This window comes from Sparus aurata, chromosome 19 (assembly GCF_900880675.1).
Source record: "Sparus aurata chromosome 19, fSpaAur1.1, whole genome shotgun sequence".
Classification (NCBI taxonomy): Eukaryota; Metazoa; Chordata; class Actinopteri; order Spariformes; family Sparidae; genus Sparus; species Sparus aurata.
This window is the reverse complement of record NC_044205.1, coordinates 22,296,424-22,318,327: the sequence shown is the minus strand read 5'-3', so window position 1 is coordinate 22,318,327 and position 21,904 is coordinate 22,296,424. Positions and strand designations below refer to the sequence as shown.

The 21,904-nt window shown below is 40.9% G+C and overlaps 2 protein-coding genes across 2 annotated transcripts in view; both read right to left on the bottom strand.

The window, feature by feature from the left end:
- tmx3b (thioredoxin related transmembrane protein 3b) overlaps positions 1-4,720 on the bottom strand; it is a 37,134-nt gene extending 32,414 nt beyond the window's left edge. The window contains exons 1-4 of the mRNA XM_030398529.1: positions 4,596-4,720; positions 4,260-4,317; positions 2,911-2,950; positions 834-957 (exon numbers count right to left, since the gene is read on the bottom strand). Of these exons, the coding sequence (XP_030254389.1) occupies positions 834-957; positions 2,911-2,950; positions 4,260-4,317; positions 4,596-4,689 (316 nt within the window). The 5' untranslated portion in view covers positions 4,690-4,720. The remainder of the gene's footprint in view (positions 1-833; positions 958-2,910; positions 2,951-4,259; positions 4,318-4,595) is intronic.
- Positions 4,721-6,500: 1,780 nt separating this feature from the next.
- On the bottom strand, positions 6,501-20,830 carry pxdc1b (PX domain containing 1b). The gene is made up of 5 exons (XM_030399040.1): positions 20,161-20,830; positions 10,999-11,090; positions 10,725-10,842; positions 10,517-10,628; positions 6,501-8,797 (listed from the first exon to the last, which is right to left on the bottom strand). Exons 1-5 carry the CDS (start codon positions 20,414-20,416, stop codon positions 8,674-8,676), a joined length of 702 nt encoding a protein of 233 aa, XP_030254900.1. The 5' UTR covers positions 20,417-20,830; the 3' UTR covers positions 6,501-8,673.
- Positions 20,831-21,904: the final 1,074 nt, after the last annotated feature.

The window sequence follows — 21,904 nt, the reverse complement described above, 5'->3', positions numbered from 1 at the left end:
AATACAACCTTCACGTAAGACAGAAAGAGGGGGAAGGAGTTAAAAGCGTACCTAGGACCTGTTTACCCCGAAGATAACTCTGTGGCTACGTCGAGCACGTAACATACGCAGACCACTCGTGGAGCAAATGTGCAGCTGAATATCTGGACATCTCCAGACTACAGTAAGCAACAGGAGGGGTCAAATTACTGAGCAATCATCGCTCATCTTCTTATTGTTCGTTTCCCTTCTATCATTTCATCCGGTCCGTTTTTAGAATCTCTTTTGTCAGCTATTATCAGAGCAGAAACAATAAACAATAATAGAAACTCTCAAAACCAGACTTGCCTGTACGAGTCATTTCCTGTACGCCGTTATACGTTTATTTACAAAAAAAACCAGACAATTTATGACCGATTTCTGTTTAAAAGGGCTGTGCAAACTGATCGATTTCTACACTTGACGATCGGACATCGATGTCTCCATGGCAGCTTGTGCAGCCAGTCTCACAGATCACAGTGAAAGTAATGCAGCCGTTAGCCGTTAGCCCCAGGTTAAAGAAAGTTTGCATAAAATATTCACTCCATTATTTCTGCAGTAAAAACTATTATAAAAACATTGAGATATCATAATAACATCACATGAGACGTATTGGAAAAACACTCAAAATCTATCCTCAACGTTATTTTTGGTTCTTTCATCATCATCATCATCATCATCATCATCGTTATCATCATGTTGTTGAACAACACAGTCAATTAAGGTTCAATCTTTGTCTCCAGCACATGGAATAATCACCTGGGGGACAAACAGGCTCCAGAGGACGACATTAAAGAGCTTCGTCTTCTACTCACCAGAGTAAGCGGTGGCATCCATCTTTCCCACGCGGACCGGCGACCCCGAGGTCTTTAGCTCGACTCCCACGTCGTGCCATACTGGCTCAAGCTTTTTACAGTAGCCACACCAGGGTGCATAGAACTGAAAATAACCAGGAGAAGAGAAGATTAGATAACCATGCAATGTGCTGTCAACATTTTAACCTATAATCATACAAAATATGACTTTATTTATATAGTAAATATAAAGAATGTGTGCCAGGACTGATTTTTAAAAGAACTAAACATTCAAAATTCCTTTTTTTCACTTACAAACCATCTTACATCAGGGAAAAGACCACAGTTATCACATTTAGTTTCACCTTATTTGACTGCAGCACTCAGAAACAGCAAATGGATTCGCATTTATAAAGTTCTTTTCAGGTCCACCGACAACTCAAGGCGCTCTACAACACTTAACACATTCACACGCACATTTATTATTGTATCACCTCTCTGCGTTTGTGTCCTTGAAGTGTTTAAAGAGCTTTGTTTGGGCTGAACTGTTGCCGTATCGCACTTTTAAAAAGATTGTGTGATATTGTGTATAACCTCTGGAATTTAAATACACTGCTGCTAACTAAGGACCAGATGACGGGCTATTTAAGACACATCATAAACCTGCAGCTAATGATTTTTTTTTTCGTGCTACACAGATGCAGCGAAAAATAAGTGAGAACGCACATTTTGACATACCATCACCTTTTAAGTTGATAAGGAAAACTGTTAAGAGCAAACTGTTGCTCATTTTCACATCCGGCAGATAATGTGCAATATTAGCGTTGGGTTGTAAAGTGTTTCTACTGCCACAAAACTTTACAGGTGTGTAGTGGAGGTCATAATAAAAGCCAGGTTTAAAGGTGCATTATGTAGTTTTGGAAAATAATTTTTGAAGAAGATCTTCATTGACCGATTTTTATTTATTTTTTAACAAACTAAATAAACAAACTCTTTGTTTTCATGACTGAATTAACAAACTGACCTTAAAACAAAACAACTTCATACCGTTTTATTTTTGTTTCCATGTGGCGGACCCTGCCACCTTTCTCGCCTATACTACTCGCCATCCTCTCTTTAACTTTCATTAATTCCCTCAGACTTTTTTTTGTCCTCACTTCTAACTGTGTGTCTATTTATGTGTTACACACTGAACGCAATTTAAAACACAGTCACATTTCTTGTATGCGTTCACACACTCGGCCAATAAAGCCGATTCTGCTTCATGACATGTTGACGGGTGTGACGACTGGCGTGATCCCATCGGAGGATGATCCCTAGTGAAGCTCTGTTTTTAGTCTCCAACTCCTAAAGGAAATATTTGCCTATTTAGCTGCTAATTGCTCCACAATGTTCACCAGCTAGTCTCCAGCTGTGTCTGTCTGTTGTTTGGTGCCAGTCAGATGGTGTGCAGTGGGTTAGAGAGCGGCTTGCTGTTGCAGAAATATAAATGTAGCTCTTTGGATGCAGGACGTATTTCATAAGATTCAAGGAATTCTGACAGTGAAGTGACAATAAACTGAAATCAATTAAATCAAATAGAGAGTCAGATCTCTCGAGCTTCAATACTTATAGAAGAAAACAGGATTTTTTTTGCAACTTCACTGCCACATTAAATGTGAAAACTGACTCCCCAGGATCTAAAGAAAGAGAACATTCTTTGCTTAATCAATCTTAGATGTTTAAAAACACTTTTCCAAGATAATGCACCTGGTTGAACTGAACCTCTGAGCACTCCTGCAACTCAAACTGAGAGTGAGGTCAGCTTTGGGTGCTGGAGTTAGATTTGTTTATATGGACCCAGACACAAACTCTGATATAAACCCCCTCCGAGCCCCCTGGCTTTGCCCGCATGCATGACTTCTCATTCACTAATCACACACACAGAGGACAGTCTGCACACCCCCTGCCACCAGCCCCTCTCCTTCCTGCATCCCATCCCGACTGCTGCCACTTCCGCAAAAGGGATGATCCGGACAGCGGCGTGCGGGATATAAAGTAAAGCACAGCTGAATGGACCCAGACTGGGTTTAGTGGGTGTGTTTAATGTCAGACTCACATCAACCAGCCAGATATCGTTTACCCTGGTGTCTTTGAATCTGTCAAAAAGAAGAATGAATAAGAATTTTAAAAATATGAGACAAAAGAGCAGCTACTGTTTGAGGTATGTGGACAGACGAAGCCTGCAGATTACAGAAACAATCACGTTGGAGGACGCTACAAACACAGGAGATAAAATCTCTACAGACTTCCAAAGCAAAGGCATCAAATCAAAAAGCCCTGTGTAGCTGGAAACCTGAGAGGAAATCAAGACTACCCCCATCTTTGTCTGCTTAAAATAACCCTGTAAGCATTTAGCCCATTGTAAATATGTTTAAAGGTTAAAGGTGCAGTACGTAGTGTAGAGAAAACATTTTAAATCAGAAGAGAAAGATCACCCACACTTCACTTATGCCTAAACAAACTCGCTTCATTTACTTGACTGAATAAACAAACTGAGCTTAAAGGACAACGCAATTTAATGCCGTTTAATTTTGTTTACATGTGGCGGACCCTGCCACCTTTCTGGCTTCCAAACAGGATTTTTCCACAGAGAACAGCTTGTTTATTCAGCTATGAAAAGACAAATATTTCTCAGTTGGTATAATTACCTCATTAATATTGTAAATATAAAAAAAATCTGAGTCCAAAACTACATAGTGCCCCTTTAACACAACATCTGAAATTAGTTTGGGATCATTTAATGTTTCACTTGTTTATTCTGTGACATATCTGAATTTTTTATCCTGTGTTTTGTGAATATGTTTGATCCCCGCAAAAACAATCAATGAAGCAATCGAACGTAATTTATATTGCAGCCTTTAAAACAGGTCAAAATGCAATTCAAAGTGCTTCACGCATGATTGAAATGGTTTAGAGACGAATGCACAGCAATTTGCAATAAAATTAAAAGTTAAAACAATGTCAGATAAAGAATAAAAAATGAAAACAATAAATCATACAGAAAATAATAAATAAGAAGAAGAACAGTAAAATCTATATAAAAAGACAGTAAGAAGGATATGGGGCTATGATAAAAACAAAATAAATGAAGCATAAACACAAGACACTGCGTAAAAGCCAGACTGAATAGAAAGATTTATAGTTTACAATGCAACACATTTAATTTGACTTTTATTGCACATGCATGTCTGCACACATATCCCAGCATCCCTCACTCACTTAGAGGCAGAAAGCAGCTAAACTACACTGATTAAATGCTTTTCCACCGACATGGTAAGTAAAAGCAGTGATTTAAACAGATTAAACTGAACTGCATCCACGTCAAGCGTGCTGCTACACTCGGAAGTCCCCGCCTGTGCAGCTGCAGACAGGAAGGTGAACACTTTGAAGCAGAGCATCACTTACGTGTCATCTAGATCCTCCACAAACGCGAACACCGCCGAACTGAGGACGGCAGCGACAACTGTGACAGGAAGACAGAGAAACAGAGACACATGTTACCTCAGCGTGAACACCAGCTTGTCTTTCTTCTTCTTTTAATCGCCGTGTCTCCTCAAACCTCATGACTGACTGACTGACTGACTGAAGCATCCCAGTTAGCAGCTAACTGTGCCTCACTTCTTCCTCTCGGGTTTCACCAGCATTAGCTCTGAGAGCTAAACAGATGCTAAGCTAACACGCAGAGTCTCGTGTTGAATGTGAATAATGGTGCGATAAAAAAAGGGAAAAAGGTGAACGTACCTCCACAAAACAGGGAAGCTTTCACTTCTGCCATCGCTTCGAGTGGAAACAGCAAGCAGGAAATACAGCTGCTAAATCGGGAGGTGGTGCGCATGCGCGGAGGGGGGGTCACGCAGGCTGCTGGAGGCGTCAGGCGCCAACAGCTGCACGTTGTTTAATGATGGTTCAGTGTTGACAACACAAACACACAAACACCTGAGACTGCTGCAGACATGAGCTCATAGCATCTGACATCAACAGTTTATTATATTCTATTGATGTATTTTGACTTTCAGTTGACGTCAGTGCTTTTCTTTAAACATCTGTATTAAATTAATCTAATGTGATGAGTCCACATGTGCGTCCTGCGTTTTTATTAGATATTTAACTGTTTTTATTTATCGAACAATAAGCTGCATCAAAGTGTGTTATATTAAAAAAGAGTGATAAAGAGACGCTGATGTTGATTAATGTATCTCACCACAAGGTGGCGCTGTAAGATAATCATAATCACTGCCTGCATCCTTCACTTACTGTAGGTAAACGTTAGATAATACTAATATATATAGGAAAGAAAGAAAGAAAGAAAGAAAGAAAGAAAGAAAATCGTAATAATACTAACATATGTGATCTGTGTAGTAACTATTAACTATTACTGTCAAATATGAGGAGAGAAAAAAATCTCCCTAAATAAATATAATGATAATGTTTTTTTTTCTGGCGAATCTTTTTTTCCCCCTTGAAAAAGTTTGATTATTCTTTTTTAGGTTGTTTTTCATTCCAGGAAAAAAAAATTCACAGGAGAAATGGGAAAAAAATGGGAGATATTTTTTCAGAATTCCAGGAGAATTTTTTATTTATTTTTTTTTTCTGGTAAATTTTTTTTTATCTCCAGGCAAAAGTTAGATTTTTCACAAAAGTGTTTTAACCTTCCAGGACATGATTTACTATTATTTTCCAGTGAAATTTTTTTTCCAGCAGAATTTCTTTTTTTGATTTTTCACAAAATAAGGTTATTTTTCCTTCCAGGACATTATTTTGTTTTTTTGTTTTTCCAGTTAAATTATGATGTTTCCAGGAGATTGTTTTTTTAATTGTTCACAAGATCAGGTTGTTTTTTTCTATTTACATTTTTGTCATTTTTACATTCATTTTTTCTTCTTCTTAACAATGAGGTTGTTTTTCCTTCTAGGGCATTTTTTTACACAGGAGAAGAGAAAAAAACAAAAACATTTTCAGGAAAATTCTTTTTCCCAGGACATTTCTTTATTCATTTTTCTGGTGATTTTTTTCTTCTGAAAGTTAAAGTTTTCACAAAACAGTTTTTTATGTTTCAGCAGAATCTTTTGTTTGTTTGTTTGTTTGTTTGTTTGTTTGTTTGTTTGTTTGTTTTCACAAAATCAGGTTGTTTTCCTTCCAGGACATTTTTTTTCACAGGACTTTTTTTTTTTCTTTTTTTTTTCTGGTGAAATTTTTTTTCAAAACGTATTTTGACATATTTTTTTCCCCCAATATTTGGAACAGAATAAAAACAATGGTAGCTAATAATTTAGATCAGTCAAAAATGGATTACCAGAAGAAAAATAAATCTCACTTGTCCCTCAGGGCTTCTGTTAAAATTAAATAATAAGGCATAGAATAGTTAGCTTGACAGAGAGTGGAGGAAGTTTACAAAATACATTAAATCTTTTCTGTTACATTATTTTCATGTTTTCTGTCACACTGTCCTCTGCTGGCACAATGGGCGTATTGATATGTTTCATAACTTCACTTCACTAAACTCAGCTGAGTACCATTTTTAGTCCACTTGTTATGCATTACACCACCTGCAAAGGGTCTTATGGTAGATAAAGGTCTGAATTTTAAAATGATCTTTAGACTAATTTGGGATTTAATAAAAGCGAGAAAAAATCCGACCATGGTGTGAACATTTTAATCAGAAACTCCAGTTTCCTTTTATTGAATCATATTTATCTTCTCGTGGGCTGTTTGTCCAAAGAATATCCATCAATTCAAGACGTCATTCTCGGAGAAAAGGGAAAAAGAAATAGTTTCGCAGCCTGAGAAAGAGCTGCACTTTCTCATGAGATGAATGGTGATCATGACTGTGTTACTAAACAGACTCATGCGGAGGACCGTCCTGTCGGAGCCTCGTGTGCCAAGTTTGTGAGGCTTGAATGCCTTTTGTATCTTGGAGGGGCAGAGAAGCTGGCAGCCTGCATTGTGAGGCAACAATGACTTCTGCATTCATAAAAGTATCAAAACAATGACCATCACTGGACTTCCTTGCAGTTAATAGTTAATAGTAGTAACATTTTTTGCAAAAACACAGACAATGTTCGTCAGAGTTCAACCGTTTCATATAAAACGAGAAGTGAAAGCAGCCTCCTCATGTTGGGAGGACCCATAAAACATACAAAAGGCATGAATTTTAATCAAGTGTTTGCCTAGTTCACACAACTTTGCCCTATAGAAACTTTTAGTACAGCACGGTCGTTTGTCTCCTTCAAATAAAGACGGGTCTTGTTCCCCCCTCATCGCAGGCCGAGCAGCGGACTCCCACACTCAGCCGTCTGACTGAACCCACGCACGTCATCTTACAGAACGGCTCAGATGTGACCTCGACTGACCCACAAAACAAAGCTTTCTTTGCCCCATTTTCATCGCCCGAGAAGCAGCGAGATGATCCACGCAGCCTTTATGTTTATAGACAGAAAATAAGCAACGTTACAAACACATATTACATTATTATTCAGACAAAAATACAGAGTTTTACAGACATCCATGAAGGCAGCTTTAAGCTCTCACTTTGGGAAGAGAGTGTTCTGACAAAAATGATGACACATTTTTAATTTATGTTCTTTAATTTGACAGTAATCCAAGAGCCAAGTGAAACAGAAAAAAAAAACAACAACAAAAAGCTTCATTACTCATTTATTTTACTTTTATTTTGAAATATAAAGACTGGGCCAAACTATGTTATCAAACCCTGGCAGTCTCGTTTCACTTGGACCTCTGGGTACTCTCACGCTAAAGATCTGACTGTGTGTCACGGCAACAAACGAGGAAGTGAATTGAGTTTCAAGCTGGTATTTTACAAACAAAATAAGTTCCTGAATGCTGGTGGAAACTGCAGCGTAAACAAAATAAAACACACAAAGCTTCGTGGCGGCTTCCTGTGTTCCCACAGGGGTAAAAACCAAGGAAAACTGTGGATAACACTTCAGGGTTAAAAGAGGCGGCAACAGGCTTTTGCAGCTGTGTCGCATATCGCCCATAAAAACATTAAAGGTGCGATATGTAAGATTAAAAAAAAAAATTAACTACAATTCTCAACAGAATGGGGAGAAATAACTGTTTTGACTTCTATCTATTGTTTAGCAGAGATATCAAACCAACAGAAGTTAGCGTGCTAATGGCTAACCCCAGCCTGTCCTGGTCCAAAACACCTGTGCTGGCAATATAAACACTCCCAGTCTGGACCTCTAGCTGCACGGCTAACTGAGCTAATGAGCTCATGGCAGCTACAGTTAGCAGCAGTGAGTGGTTAGCTTACTCTGTCGCCACCTATTTGTATGAAGTATAACTTCAACAGGAAGCAAATTCTTACATATTGCACCTTTAGGATAGAACAAATAAAGTTCTGAAGAAACAGTGAGTGGTCCAATACTTTGAATGTATCTCCTAATATACGTCGAGGCACGTCTCACTCCTCGGTCACACTCCAAACCTCAGCCATCGATGCGTCAGATGCTATTAAAAGTCTTTTGAAGCGGTCGGGCCGCATGTTGTGAATCCCTTCCAGCTGTTTGCATCTGGTCTGGCGGACTCCACTGTCGCCACCGCAGGTGTGTTACGACACCTGAAGGCCAGTCAGCACGAAAACAATCCCGTCATGTGTTTGTTTTTCTTGACGATAAGGCTCTGAATGAGGCACGCCGGTGATGCCTGCTCAAAGTGGCGAGAACAAAGTGGAGGTTTGTAGAATAAGCAGCAGCAGCAGCATTCACTCGGAGCAGCTATGTGCAGAGTTGCATAGCTTGGTTCCATTTAAGAGTCCTCGCTGACGATGACGACGATGATGATGTCCAACAGGTCTTCATTCCAGGATGTCAGTCTCAAATGGGACCAGATGGTAGTAAGAAAGGTTGGTGACGTACGCCTCTGTTTCCTCGTCGCACACGTCCGCTTCCATCGGCAAAAACTCTGTTCCATCCTCGTATCTGGGGATAAAACGAAAGACTCATTACCTCAAGGACGGGATGAACCTGAGCGGTCTGATTTAAAACTTGTCTGATGCATTTGATTTAAGGCCCCGTGTTCATTTTTTACTGATCGCTCGTACAAGGTCAGAGCACCACAAGAGGTAAAAGTTCAGCTCTGTGAGCGTGATGTAACATCTTGTTTTGTGTAAAGTACCGAGAGGAATGTGTTCCTCTTTTTGCTTCCCACACACACCCAGGGAAGGAAGAGGTACACAGACACACTTCCTGCGCGGGTGGAGGGTCTTAGGGTTGGGTTGGGTCACATTCAAGGACTTCAAAACACTTACATTGAACTCGAGAGCGATCTTCGAGATATTTGTGTGAGAACAAGAAGGTGATTTCACGTACGCAGCAACCAACTTGACCGATCGTGGTATGATTTTATTCAAAAATCTGAACTTATCTTTAGATTCAATATATATATCAATGTAAAAGTGAAAGTGAGGAAGGTTTTGTCCACATATATACAGATAATTTGCAAAACAAATATTTCCCTCAGTGTTTTAGCCTGTTTTTCATATGCCAAGGTGCTTTATATCACTCAATGGAGATTTTTTTTAAAATGGCTTCTAAAGAGTATATTTTTCTAAACTTTGATTTGTTAATTTCTTTTAAACATTTCAAAATAGGTACAATGGCCAATAACAACGATATTAAACAATTAAAAACTGATATTGTGTTAATAATACACACACGACAATATCCTATAGCTAATCCAGTGAAGATGTTAGGCATCACTAATCCTTTGTCATCAGTTAATCCGGTCGCCTTTTCACTTTCCATCTCGCTACACTCTAGACTTCTTGATTTCAAATGTTCTATACATTTGGCAATAATATCGTTATTGTCAATTTGTTGGACCACAGCAATCGTGTAGTGAAAATCTAAAATCGCGAAAACCCTTTTCACAACTTGAACGTAGAATAAGACCAGCCAAGTCCTGTTTCAAACATGTAATAGAGTCTCTGATCCACTAGAGGTCAGTGTGATTATGACGCCAACAAGCGTTATTTAAAGAGCCAGAAAGTCCACTTCAGGAAGAGGTCAGGCATGGTTGGATGGTTTAGGCCACCAGGGTTGAGGTCCGGTGTGAGGCCAACAGTCAAGGGTGGCTGTTTTCTGGAGGTTGTTATTTTCAGCTAAAACATGATCTTTTTTATAAACGGAACCAAGTTGTGGTGATTGTTTTAGGGAAGTTGTTATTTTAAACCAAACCATGAGGTTTTCCTACATTTAAGCAAGTAGTTTTGGTGCATTTATTCTGAAAATGTAGCCAGACGTTGCATGTTTGTCACTGAAAAGTCAACCACAGAGTGACATCGTGTTGTTTTGACAGGTAGGTAACAGAGACATGGTCTATTACGGTCTTTGACTTGATGCTGGGTTGTATAATTGGACCGGTTGTCAACAGGTTTGGATCATGACAATGGTTTTAAATCATTTCATTTAAATAGAATACGCTCAATATGCATGCTGGGGATGTTCTTCTCTGGTGTTCGACAAATTATTGACTTACTGCCCCGGTTGTGCTTGTTTAAATGTTTGGGCTCATTTTATTATATTATGTCTCTACAGAAATACCTTTTAAATTGAAGGTTGATTGGACGCATTTGGACAAAATCCAAAGACTAGTGTAAGACACAGACAGAAACTCTGAGGAGTGGTCTGAATACTCACGTATTGTCCACAGAGTCCGTGGATGCGGGTCTCTCTTTCTCCTCCGGGAGACTGTGATCAAACACAATGGTTTCTGTGTTGGCCAGACAGAATCCATTGGACCGCATGATTTCTAAAAAAAAAGGTACAGAGTGCAATATTTGGTCATCATGACATGACGGCTGCAGTTGCACTACATCTGTGTTACAACAGAGTGCTAGATATGCACCTGATATCTTGATTGGACTCTGAAAACACGGCTGGATCCTGTGGACTTTGTCATTCCTCAGCACCTGGTCCAGCGGCGAACGCTCGAAGAAAGTCAACATCACCTCTGACCTGGAATACTGTGAAGTTCATTAATGTACATAGTTGTTAGTTTCCCAACATCTACCTTTAACCCCAAGGAAGATGCATCATGACTATCCTCTAATGCGCATCGATTTAGCTGATAAAGAACTGAGATATGACGAAATTTGCAGGGTAACAGCTGAAGGACCGACCTTGCATGGCATGTTGATCGCATTCTTCAGTAGCCTTTCCACCTCGTTCAACTTCTCCTCGATGTCGTTGGCCTCTTTGATTTTTACAAGCCCTGAAACAAACAAACATGAACATGAGTCCTGTGTTTGACCCTCATTCGCCACAAGACTACATCACATGACCTCCTATAACCTTTCTGCCGACTGTGATCCCACATGATGTCACATGTGATGTTATTTACTTCCTGTCTTTGTCTTGTTTCTGATTAGCCTCGTGTGTATTTAATCCACGTGTTTTACATCTTTCAGTTATCAGTTCGTCTGTGCTCGGTCGTCATGTTTCATCTGCGTTCCTGCAGATTTATTCGGTTTGTTTCGAATGTTTAATATTTCCTTATTCTATTGATATCAGCTTTTCATTAAAGCTTACTTTTTGTTCCACCTGGCTGGAGTCTGCATTCGGGTCCTCTATAGTGTCTTCCCAATAAGAGACACTGTGTTGCAGGCATATATGCCGCCTTACATGCTAAAAAAAGATTTGGATCATGACTTATACAATGGTGCCCCTTTTATTGTTATTATTCCGGCCCTGTAATAGGGAATAACATATTTTTTACACATAACAATCATGACTAAACTAAACAGTCTCAAGTACAAAGAACCTGGACCGCAATCAAAATGTTTAGTGCACCTATTTCTGTGCCGGTGTGATAATAAAGGGCAGCTGCTGTGACCTTTACAGCCATCAGCCTGCTGTCCGTCCAGAGGGGTGAGGGCACAAAAATCCAGACTTATACGAATTTATGCCTTGTCTGGAAAAAAGGTTGATGCAAGTCAAAAGGCAGCAGTCTCTATAATAGCCTAACCTTTTTATAACAATGGCCCCCTGATATTTAGGAAGAAACTAGACTGATCACCGTGTTTAGAACAAGAACACAGAGCGCCGTATAAGGTGACGCTGCCAGTGCGATTGCAAACATTATAAAACAGCGGTAATAACGGAGGAAAGTAATAACGGTGGTGCGCGTCTGTGATGTTCATCCTGCACACAACTAGGAATGCAATTTAGGAGGCAGTGGGAGTGTAAAATCAGCACTTTCAGGAGTACGAGCCTGCCGCCCATGTGAGCGAGCAGTCAGCAGAGCATCATTTACTGCCATGCTGACAAAGGGATGTGGCGAGGGGAGTAATGATGAAGACCGCAGCCGCACTGACGAGGCTCCGTCTGATGTGAGTGCTGCACACACAGAAACCTGGTCACGCAGCGGTTACTGTTACATGGAAGTACACGAGAGCCTGAAGCAACACCGCGCACAGTCACAGGCTCATCCATTCATAATGGGCGGCGCGGTGATGACATCATACCCACGGGGGTTGTGAGGAGTGATCGGGCTGTTAAATCATCAGCAGGAAGCAAGTGAGACTCCCACCCCGGTCTGAAGCTCGCGCTGCCTCAGGATCATGTTCTTCTGCTTAACCTACAAAGTCCCTCTAAGAGCTGTTAGTCAGCTTTTCTCTGTAGATGTGACACATCATATATGTTTAGGGCTTATCCTGAGGTTTTGTGTTGCTTTGTGGTCATCAGCAGCGATGAGACATACCTTAGCCAAGACCCAGCAACCCCCTTTTGTACTCAGTCATAGAGCCTAGCCACTTAAAAACGCCTGATACAACAGAATTATTGAAGAATCTTGCAACGTTCAGGAGAGGGAGAAAAACATTCCTATCTCCGTCCTGTTATCCGGAATCGCGCCAAAAGTAAAAGGGGTTTATTCTGGGTTGAGACTCATCGTCTATCCAAGTTTTGTGGAAATCAGTTCAGCATTTTTTGTGTAATCCTGCTGACAAACCAACAAACCAGCCAACAAACGGACACGGGCGAAGATACAACCTCCTTGTTTTTCTTTAACCTTTTCTTCTTTGTTAAAACTGAGAAGCCACCCAGCAGCCAGCCTTTATAAAGTAGCTGTAACCACCTTTTACCAGCTTCGACCTTAAAGTGATGAAAACATTAATGCACCAATAATTATGATCCAATGATATGATAAAACATAAATCTGAAATAATAAGTACTTTTAGTTTTGGCACCTTAAGGGGGCAATAAGTATCCTATCATCATGATATCACCAAAATAATGCTGAAAATGGTCGATCCTCATTGTTTATTTGGTAGCTGAGATAAAGACTAGCCTCAGGTCAGTGTCAGTTACGGTAATTAGAGGACTTGTGATGATTGTCACACCCTCTCATAATGTCTGATAACACATTCTTCCCAATCCCACCCTGTTTCCATGTGCACCCTGGGCGAGCCTGCACCTTATAAATAAATCGCTGTCGTCTGTGCTTGATTCATAACATTACTGTCCTACATGACGGCACGCAAAATAAACTACTAGACTGTTTATGAGGGAAGCAACTAACGAGGGTGCGGTCCAAATTGTCTGCAGGCTTTGTGTTCGTTTAAGATGCTGTTAAAAAAAAAAAAGAAAAAAAACTGTTTACTTCACTGTAACAAAACTGACGGTGTGGTCATGCAGTGGAAAGTCTGGAGGAGCTAGTCTGGGATGCAGGAGTTGCAATTCAAATTGAACAGCCCAAACATGCCGCAACAAGATGATGATGTGTCTTTTTAATAAATATTTCTGGATGTACTGAAAGTTCACCATGTTTTGTGGACAGATGCACGACATTATTTTATATATAATATAATTTTATAGCCATAGGCGCAGTGTACATCAAATTAGAGGAAAATCAGGAATGAGATCCAGCGTTTTGTGCGCAACATATCAATATTTCCAAACTGGGAATCAAACAATTGACTTGACTTGAATGCTGGTACTGACTTACTGCATAAACTAGGAGGCTGCATAGAATACAAGTTAGATATAATCGGCCTGTTTGACATGCAAAAGAGAAGTATGTGTTGTTATTCTGCAGCAGTTGTTGTGTTGGTTGCGCAAGACTTAATCGCGGTTATCTCCAATTAGTGACAGCAGATTCAACACACACACTCTGCAGGGAGGACATAGAGAATGTTAATCAGCGTGTAATCAATGACAGGTGCTGGTTTGAATCGGATATTAATCGTTGCTCCGCCTTCCTGGCATCACCACCATCATCAGACTATGAAAGAATCTGATGCTGTGCTGTCAGACGTGTCTACAGGTCTGAAGAATTCAGCTTACTGAGGGTAAAAGAGTGAATGAAAGGGGTTGGCGTGATTCTGGAGAGGCTAATGCGGGTCGTCTCAATCCATTAAAGTGACACAAACCTTCTGGTGTGCGCTGCTGACTCAGTCCGAGCAGGCGGGCGGTACAAAATGCAACCGGCCCTGACAACGGAATTGCAGAGCGCCGCTGAAGCGCCAGTGACACGAGTCCCAGTTCACCTCCCCTCCTCCCACTGTGGCGCTCGGTAAATCACCAGTTTCATCTCCAAAAACGATGAAACGTTCATCTGCCTCATCTCAGATTGGCTATTTATGTTACAATTACAGGGGTTTTTTTTCCCTTTGGAAACTATCTTCAAAAGACACAAAAGGCCTCAGCCATGTTTTTTTTTTCCTAACAGGGTCTCTTAAGTCTATTTCCTCCTATTTCCTGTGTAAGAGTCTATTTCCCGTATGAGCTTCCTGGCTGCATTCGTCCTCGTGTTGTGAGTTATTATTCAACGCGTTCTGTCTTCCTTCTGAGATCCTCCCTGACAAACAGTCCTCTGCAAACACGTCTTCGGAGAACATTATCCTGGTTTCTTCCATAACAGTAATTACATAAACACCATATGGAATTTTTAATGTACGTGCCCGCCTCATAAGATTTCTATTTGCATACTAAAGTTAGCCGTCTGTTGTTTTTTTTTGTTTTTTTCTGTGACAGCGCGCCGTGTTGACAAGCCACTTCATCTATCAGCTGAATTAACGCAGCAGAAGGGGAAACTTCGAGTCATTATCTCAACAGTCATCAGATGTTGTAAGCAGAAGTAATCTTCTGCATTGGATCTGATAAGCACATGTCAGCAGCCCGACACTTTAACATCCAACCACTAACTCTCCCTCCGCACTTTCAGCGACGAGTTATTTCTGGATGTCGAACCTCAGTGTGAGCATCCGTGGATGTTTCTTGGAGTGTCTGTGGCTGTGCATGAGTTCAAATTACTTAATGATATTTGATGTAAGTGTCCATTTTAAGTGACTGACTGTGTATTTTCTTGAGGCCAGGGCAAGAAAACTGGGCAAAAACACAAGCTCAGAGCTCTTTAACCAAACCTCACTATAGCTGCTCCGCCCTAAAGTTTAAAGAAATATTTCATCATTTTGGCAAATATTCTGGTTGAGAATTAGAGGAGAAGATTGACACCACTCTCATTCCTGTCCAAAAAAAGGAAATCTAGGAACAGCAGTCAATTACCCTCAGTGTAAACATATTTGCAACACTTACGAGCTGACTTGTTCATTTAATCCTTACAAAAACCGACATGTAAAAACGGCATGTTGAGGTTAAATGCCTGATTATTTCTCGGCGGGACACCTTGACTTCCTGGAGCTTTAAATGATAACATGCAGGTTTTACACAGGGGGTTCCAAATCACGCAAAAAAGCCAATGTCTACATAATGCTGCTTTTAAAGACCAGACTATTTCCTGGCTCGACAAAATAACTTCCTGGAATCTTTTCCTTAAGATAATAGCACGTGCAGACGCAGCGGCTCGGTGTGTATTTTGACATTTCTGCTCGTCTCAGAGAGCTACCAAACATAATTTAGTTGTATGACTTCAATGACAAATAATAACATAGTTTTTACACATCAGTATTTTGTACAAACTTAACAACAAAACTCTTAATTGGTGGTCTTAAGTAGTCCTGCTAGATGTATTTTGTTGCTTTCAGATAATGCCCTTGGTTTACAAAATGTATGCTAAGCTAGGCTAGCCAGCTGCAGGGTGTAGCTTCACATTTAGCAAAACAGCCATGAGAGTGGTATGGACTTTCTCACCTTACTTTTGGCAAGAAAGCACAATAGATTATTTCTCTAAATGTCAAACTATTCCTTTAATTTCAGAAGAGCTTACAAACCCGTGCCAAAGAAAGAATCCGTTTATGCTCTGAAGCTGTATGAAATGAAGGGACACCAGTCAGCCAATCAGAACTCAGTGGTCATCATAATAAAAGTGGGATAACACCCTTACTCTATAAATGAAGTCACTCCATTCAACAAACAGAAGAGAAAATGAAGAGTCCATAATGTGTCTGCCATGACTCAAAGCCTCTCCTTTCATAGATGTGTAAAGACAAGCTGAAGTGATGAATCACGAGTGTCCATTATGCTTATGAACCTCAGAAGTGGCGTATGACTGTCTGAGAAGGAGTGACTTCAAGCCTGTGTCGAAGCCTCTGTGGAATCCGGCTCATGTGGAATGTGAGCAATCACTTCCTGTCTGCGCTCACTCTGGGGTCACATGGAAGGTAAGTGTTACGAGGCCTTTCGCAGACCAGAGGGACTAAATATGGCGAGTCCACTCCTCTCCACTCCCGGCCGGCCCTCGCTCTCCTCTCTTTCTCATCATGACATCAGTTTAAAGCCCTGCACGCCTTCGTCGTTGCCTAGGCGCAGCACAGACACGGGAAAACATGGGCAGAAACTGGAGCAGAGTGGAGTGAGAAAGACCAGAGCAACACTATTTTCATGTGGACTTTAAACCTGAGCGGCAATTAGGAGGGATGCAAATATTGAACAGAGGAATTAAAGAAAAGCAATTGGGGATTGTAATTAACCCTTAAGCAGCAGGATATGAAGGGTGACAGTCAGGAAAAAAAAAAAAAGAACTGAAAAGTGAGATCCGACATGTCTCGTCCCACAATGCACTGCGCAGCGGCAGAGCGGCGAGCTGTCAACAACCTCGTCAGCTATTTCGGGGCACGGGCAGGAAGCAAAGCTTTCCAGTCGCCACTAAAGGGGATAGTTTCCAAAACATTCGTATAGGCTCAGCGGGTAGAGACAAAAGGGAAGTGCCAAGGAGACCATACACACCGAACAGGCCGGGAGCGCTGCCAAACCTGTTGGCAGTCCCACCGTGTCAAAGATCCAGAACCCTGAGGGCCGTAGGTTCGGGTCCACGGGGCGAGAGAGAGGGAGTGTCCTCGACAAAGCCTGGCTGAAAAGTTTGCTGCAGAGTTTAAGCAGATGAGCCGAAGACATCACAGCATCTTTTCATTTATCATAAACTTTAAACTTGACAAATAAAGTTAAGTCACGCACACAAATAATACCTGAGAAAACGTTGTATGTCGTAGGTCAACTGATCATTAGCCTTAAGGATAATCAGATCCGATATTCAAGCGTCTTTTTGATTACTGGAATCAGTTTTTTCTTTTATCTGATTGCAGATAAAACACAGCACGCAATCTGCAAAGTAACTTGTAACTTCAGTAATCAAATGGAACGTGCTAAATTAAAAAAGTACAATATGTACCTACAAAATGAAGTGACGTGGAACTTTAAACTAGCAGGAAATGGAAATACTCAAGTAAAGTACAGGTACCTCGAGTTGTAATTAAGCGCAGTACTTTCTTTATCACATCATCGCTGTCTTGTGAGAGACATGTATCTCCACACTGTCAACTTTTTCATAGCGCTAAGGCCGCAACTGACAACCATTTTGATTATCGATTAATCTGCCAGTTATTTTCACGATTAAACGAGTACTTCTTCAGTCTATAATCAAAGAACTGCTCTCTTCACAACTTCAGAGAGCCCGAAGTGACGTCTTCAAATGCATCTTTCATCCTAAGACAGTCCAAAAATCAAAAGACTCTTTATTTAGTATCACAAATGGCATAGAAAAGCAGCACATCTTTAGAGTTAGGAGGGCATTTTTGGGCATTTTTGCTTGAAAAAATGACTTAAACGATTGATTGGTTCTATAAATTGTCGGCAACTGATTTTCTTTTGCTTGCTCCAGCTCTATATAGCAGACAAACTAAAGCAGAATCCTTCAGTTCATCTAAAGATACTCTAAATTTGGAGTTTTCTCTATCAGCAACAACATGTAGGTTTGTAGCTCAGACTGATGTGTTATTAGTAACTGGGATTTAGTGTTAAACATGAACATTCGAGCAACACAGATGGGTATAATCTTAATCCTTCCTCTGTATTAAATATATCAGGATTTCATCTTTTACTGCCTTTGATCAAAGTGCCGGCGTCAGACTAGCTGTTGGTTCCCTGAGCACTGGATAATAGCTGCCCCAAAACATCCTCTCTTCTGAAAGAGTAGTGATGAGTCAGCTGCAGAGAGCAAATTTCCACACGGAAGTCCATCTCGGTGGTTGTTGTTTTCCCGTGGGAAATCCAACTTTCAGGCCACAAAGAGGTGGAAGCAGACCTCACGGGCAACACGGCCTTTTAGCTCCCAAATATTGACGAGGATTTGGAAACATGCCGTCATCGTGTTGGTCCTGTGGTCCACGGGCTATGTGAAAGGTCTGCTTCTGTGACTTTGTTAAACATTAACCTGTCCAAACAAAATCCTGTCAGTCCAGGCTGCGAGGTTCAGATTAGACCGCAACGTTTATTGATTATCACGACTGCGTGTCCCTTCTTTTATCCCGCTGCCCTAAGCTGCTGTAATACCGTCTGCCTGTCAAACTGACGTATCTGGGAATAAACGCCCTGCCTGTGTTCTATAGTTTTTTCTTCACACAGCTGCTGAGGTTGCAAGGTCTGACTGTAATCCACAAAAATGTGAAGAAAACAGACGGTTGTTGTGGCATCTGAGGCTGAATGTAAACAGGAATATCATTCTGAGGGGGTTTTCCTGTACAGGCAGAAGCACAAAGGTTTCCTCCCCAGAATCCAAAGATGCAAAACCAAAACTTTGACTTTGGACGGAAGAGCAACTCCCGAGGGGGGACATCCTCAAATAGTACTGTAACTCTGTCACCCTGCTGTCTGAGCAGAAGCACACTGTATTACCAGTGTCTCTAATTGACTTGAAATTCAAACAGCTTGCAATCACTGCTTGAAGTTTGCATACTTAAAACAAGCAATTTCAATCGTTATTAAGTTTTAAGTTAATGAAGTTACAGTTGTTTTTGCATGATATATTCAGGGAGGACACACCCTATTTTCTGTGTCCCCTCTGCCTCCCTTGGGATTCACAGCTATGGCTGAAACTATTTGTTTCAGCTACAATGCTCAGTAGAGCGCATACCTCAGCTAACGCCCAATAGTCACCTTTAAATCAATCAAGCCTAATCTAATATTGAATAAAACATATTTAAACATGCTAGATCTTGATATTAATTTAGATTTTCATCAAGATCCATGATTTAGTCCCTCTCTCACCATGTTAAAGGGGCACTACGTAGTTTGAGAGAAAAAATAGAAACTTGGTGTTTTAATATTAATATTAAAATATTAACAAGGTAATAATACAAATTTAGAAATGTTTAGTTTCTCCCTAACTGAATAAACAAGCTGCTCTCAGAGGGAAATAAGGTCTCAAGAACACTGTTTGAAGCTAGAAAGATGGCAGGGTCCGCCACATGTAAACAACACGAAACAGAATGAAAGTGTGTTGCCCTTCAAGATTAGTTTGCTTAGTCAGTTGTAAAAATAAAGATAGTTTGTTTAGGCATAAAAAGATCTGTCAATGAAGATCTTTCTATTTGATTAAAAAATATCTCAAAACTACATAGTGCTCCTTTAAAAAAGTTGAGACAAAGATCAAGACATCTCTTTTATCCGGATCCGCACTAAAATTAAACGGGGTCTATTCTGGGCCGAGACCTATCCTCCATCCAAGTTTCGTGGAAATAGGTTCAGTAGATTTTGAGAGATAATGTTCACAAACCAACAAACAAACTACAGAAATCTAGCAGAGGTAATAATCAATAGATAGAAAGTAACTTGATCAAAGCAACACCATTTTTGATCAGTAGAAATCTTAAATATGTGCTAGTTTTGGCTTTGAATAAAAAAACTGTCTTGCAGATGAAAAATAAAAAGTTAAGGGGGGCCCAGACACCTCCTGCGCACATGGCCCCCACAATTTGTAGCTACGCCCCTGTTCAAAATTTCACATTTAAAATACACATTAAAAGTCACATTATTTAACACTGTTATTGTTTTAAATGTCTCAACCATCTCTTCCTGCCACATTCCTGTCATTTCCCCTTCATACCCACCTTCTATCAGGGGACACTTGGAGAGGTCTCCTCTGTCCTCAGGGAACGACTCCACCAGTCTTTTAAACAAGCGGCCCAGATCGGAATAACTCCGGTGCAAGTATAAAATGTTCCTGTCAGACCACTCTGTCCTTATCTCGAAGAACTCCTCTTCCTCTCCGCGCTGGCTGATGATGAGCCTCCGGATCCCGTTGACCCAGCAGTCCCGGACAAACATGTTGACCAGCGACGTGCCTTCAAACACCGCCGATGCCATTCCTCGGGACGGGCTTTCAGTCCAGCATTGCTGGGGGCGGTTTCGGTGATCGGAGCCACATAAATGTTGGTAAAAGAAAAACAAACTCTCAAACAAATACAGGCAAACTCCGGCAACTTTTTTCTGGTGCGTCTGCTCTGCTCTGAGCTGCAGCTGTGCGTAAACAGGAGGAGGATGGTGATGATCGCTCAGCCCATCACAGGCGTGATCTCAAACGTGGCATGATGCGAGAGAGAGGGGAAAAAAATAGGGTTCAGAGTGAAAAGATTCCGCCCCTTTGTAGAATAGATTTGGCAGTATCGATCCCAACAACACTTTAGTTTTTGGACTATCTGTCTCAGTCCCTCCTCCTGTCTGCTGCTACTTCCCTAAACCTCACAACACTTCTCCTCACACTGTCTGGATATGCAGTTTCCCTTCTCCTCCTCCTCCTCCTCCTCCTCCTCCTCCTCTCCTTCCTCCCTCCCTCCTTGACAACAGGGTATTATTATGCAAAGAATGCAAAAAGGGGCTGCAGAAGCTGCCCCATCTCCTTATTCATGATCAGGAGAAAAAAAACTTATTTTCCCTCGATCTTGACTCAATTATAGCTTTTATTGACCCTGAGGTTGATGCCACCGCCACTGCAGTTAATCTTGAAATGACATGTTTGGAGGAAACCACAGGAAAAAAAAATCAAAATTCTGAGAAGAGGCTGCTGGAAACTCAAATCCAGCAGTTGTTCAGCCAGCTGGAGGGTCTTAAAGGATAAGTTCACCCAAAAGTGTAAATCCAGTGTTTATCTACTCGCTCTCATGCTGATGGAAAGTAAGGGTGAAGTTTCGTAGTCCACGAAATATTTCTGGAGCTTCACAGCAAAAACAAAGTTGCAGCATTCGTCAAAAACAACTGAAGTAGATGGGGACTTGTTTTAAATCTTAAAAAACAACTGCATAGAAAACTTACAATGGTTCAACACAGCTCGTCTGGTGTATTCCAAGTCTCCAGAGGGTTCAAGATCCTTTTTAAGCGGAAATCTTCACTTTAGCTGCTGAGCTAATAGCATTAGCACCCTGTCTGAATGTTTTGAAGGAGATCTATTGAGCTTTCAGCTTTTTATATAAGATGTTGTGCCTGTAAAAGTTCTCGAAAGCTAAAAAAGGTCAAAGTCCGCACCAACAGAAGCTCTTCTCTCCCACTGAAAACACTGCTCCTAAAACGCCTCGCCAGTAGTCCTGCCTTGAGTTAAGTGACTTTGTGACATCACCACAACACCCATCTGCATGATTTACACTTGGTGGCTAATTTGACATGTAATAATGGTGATTCATCACAGCTGCTCTGCTGTTGTTAGCGTTACTGGCTCGGGCATGTGTGAGCTGACCAATCAGAAGGGGGCTGGGTATTCAGGACGGGGGCTCTTAAAGAGACAGGAGCTAAAACAGAGTGTTTCAGATAGAGGGGGAATAAAGCGCAGCAGCACTGGACAGTATGAAATAACGAATGTAA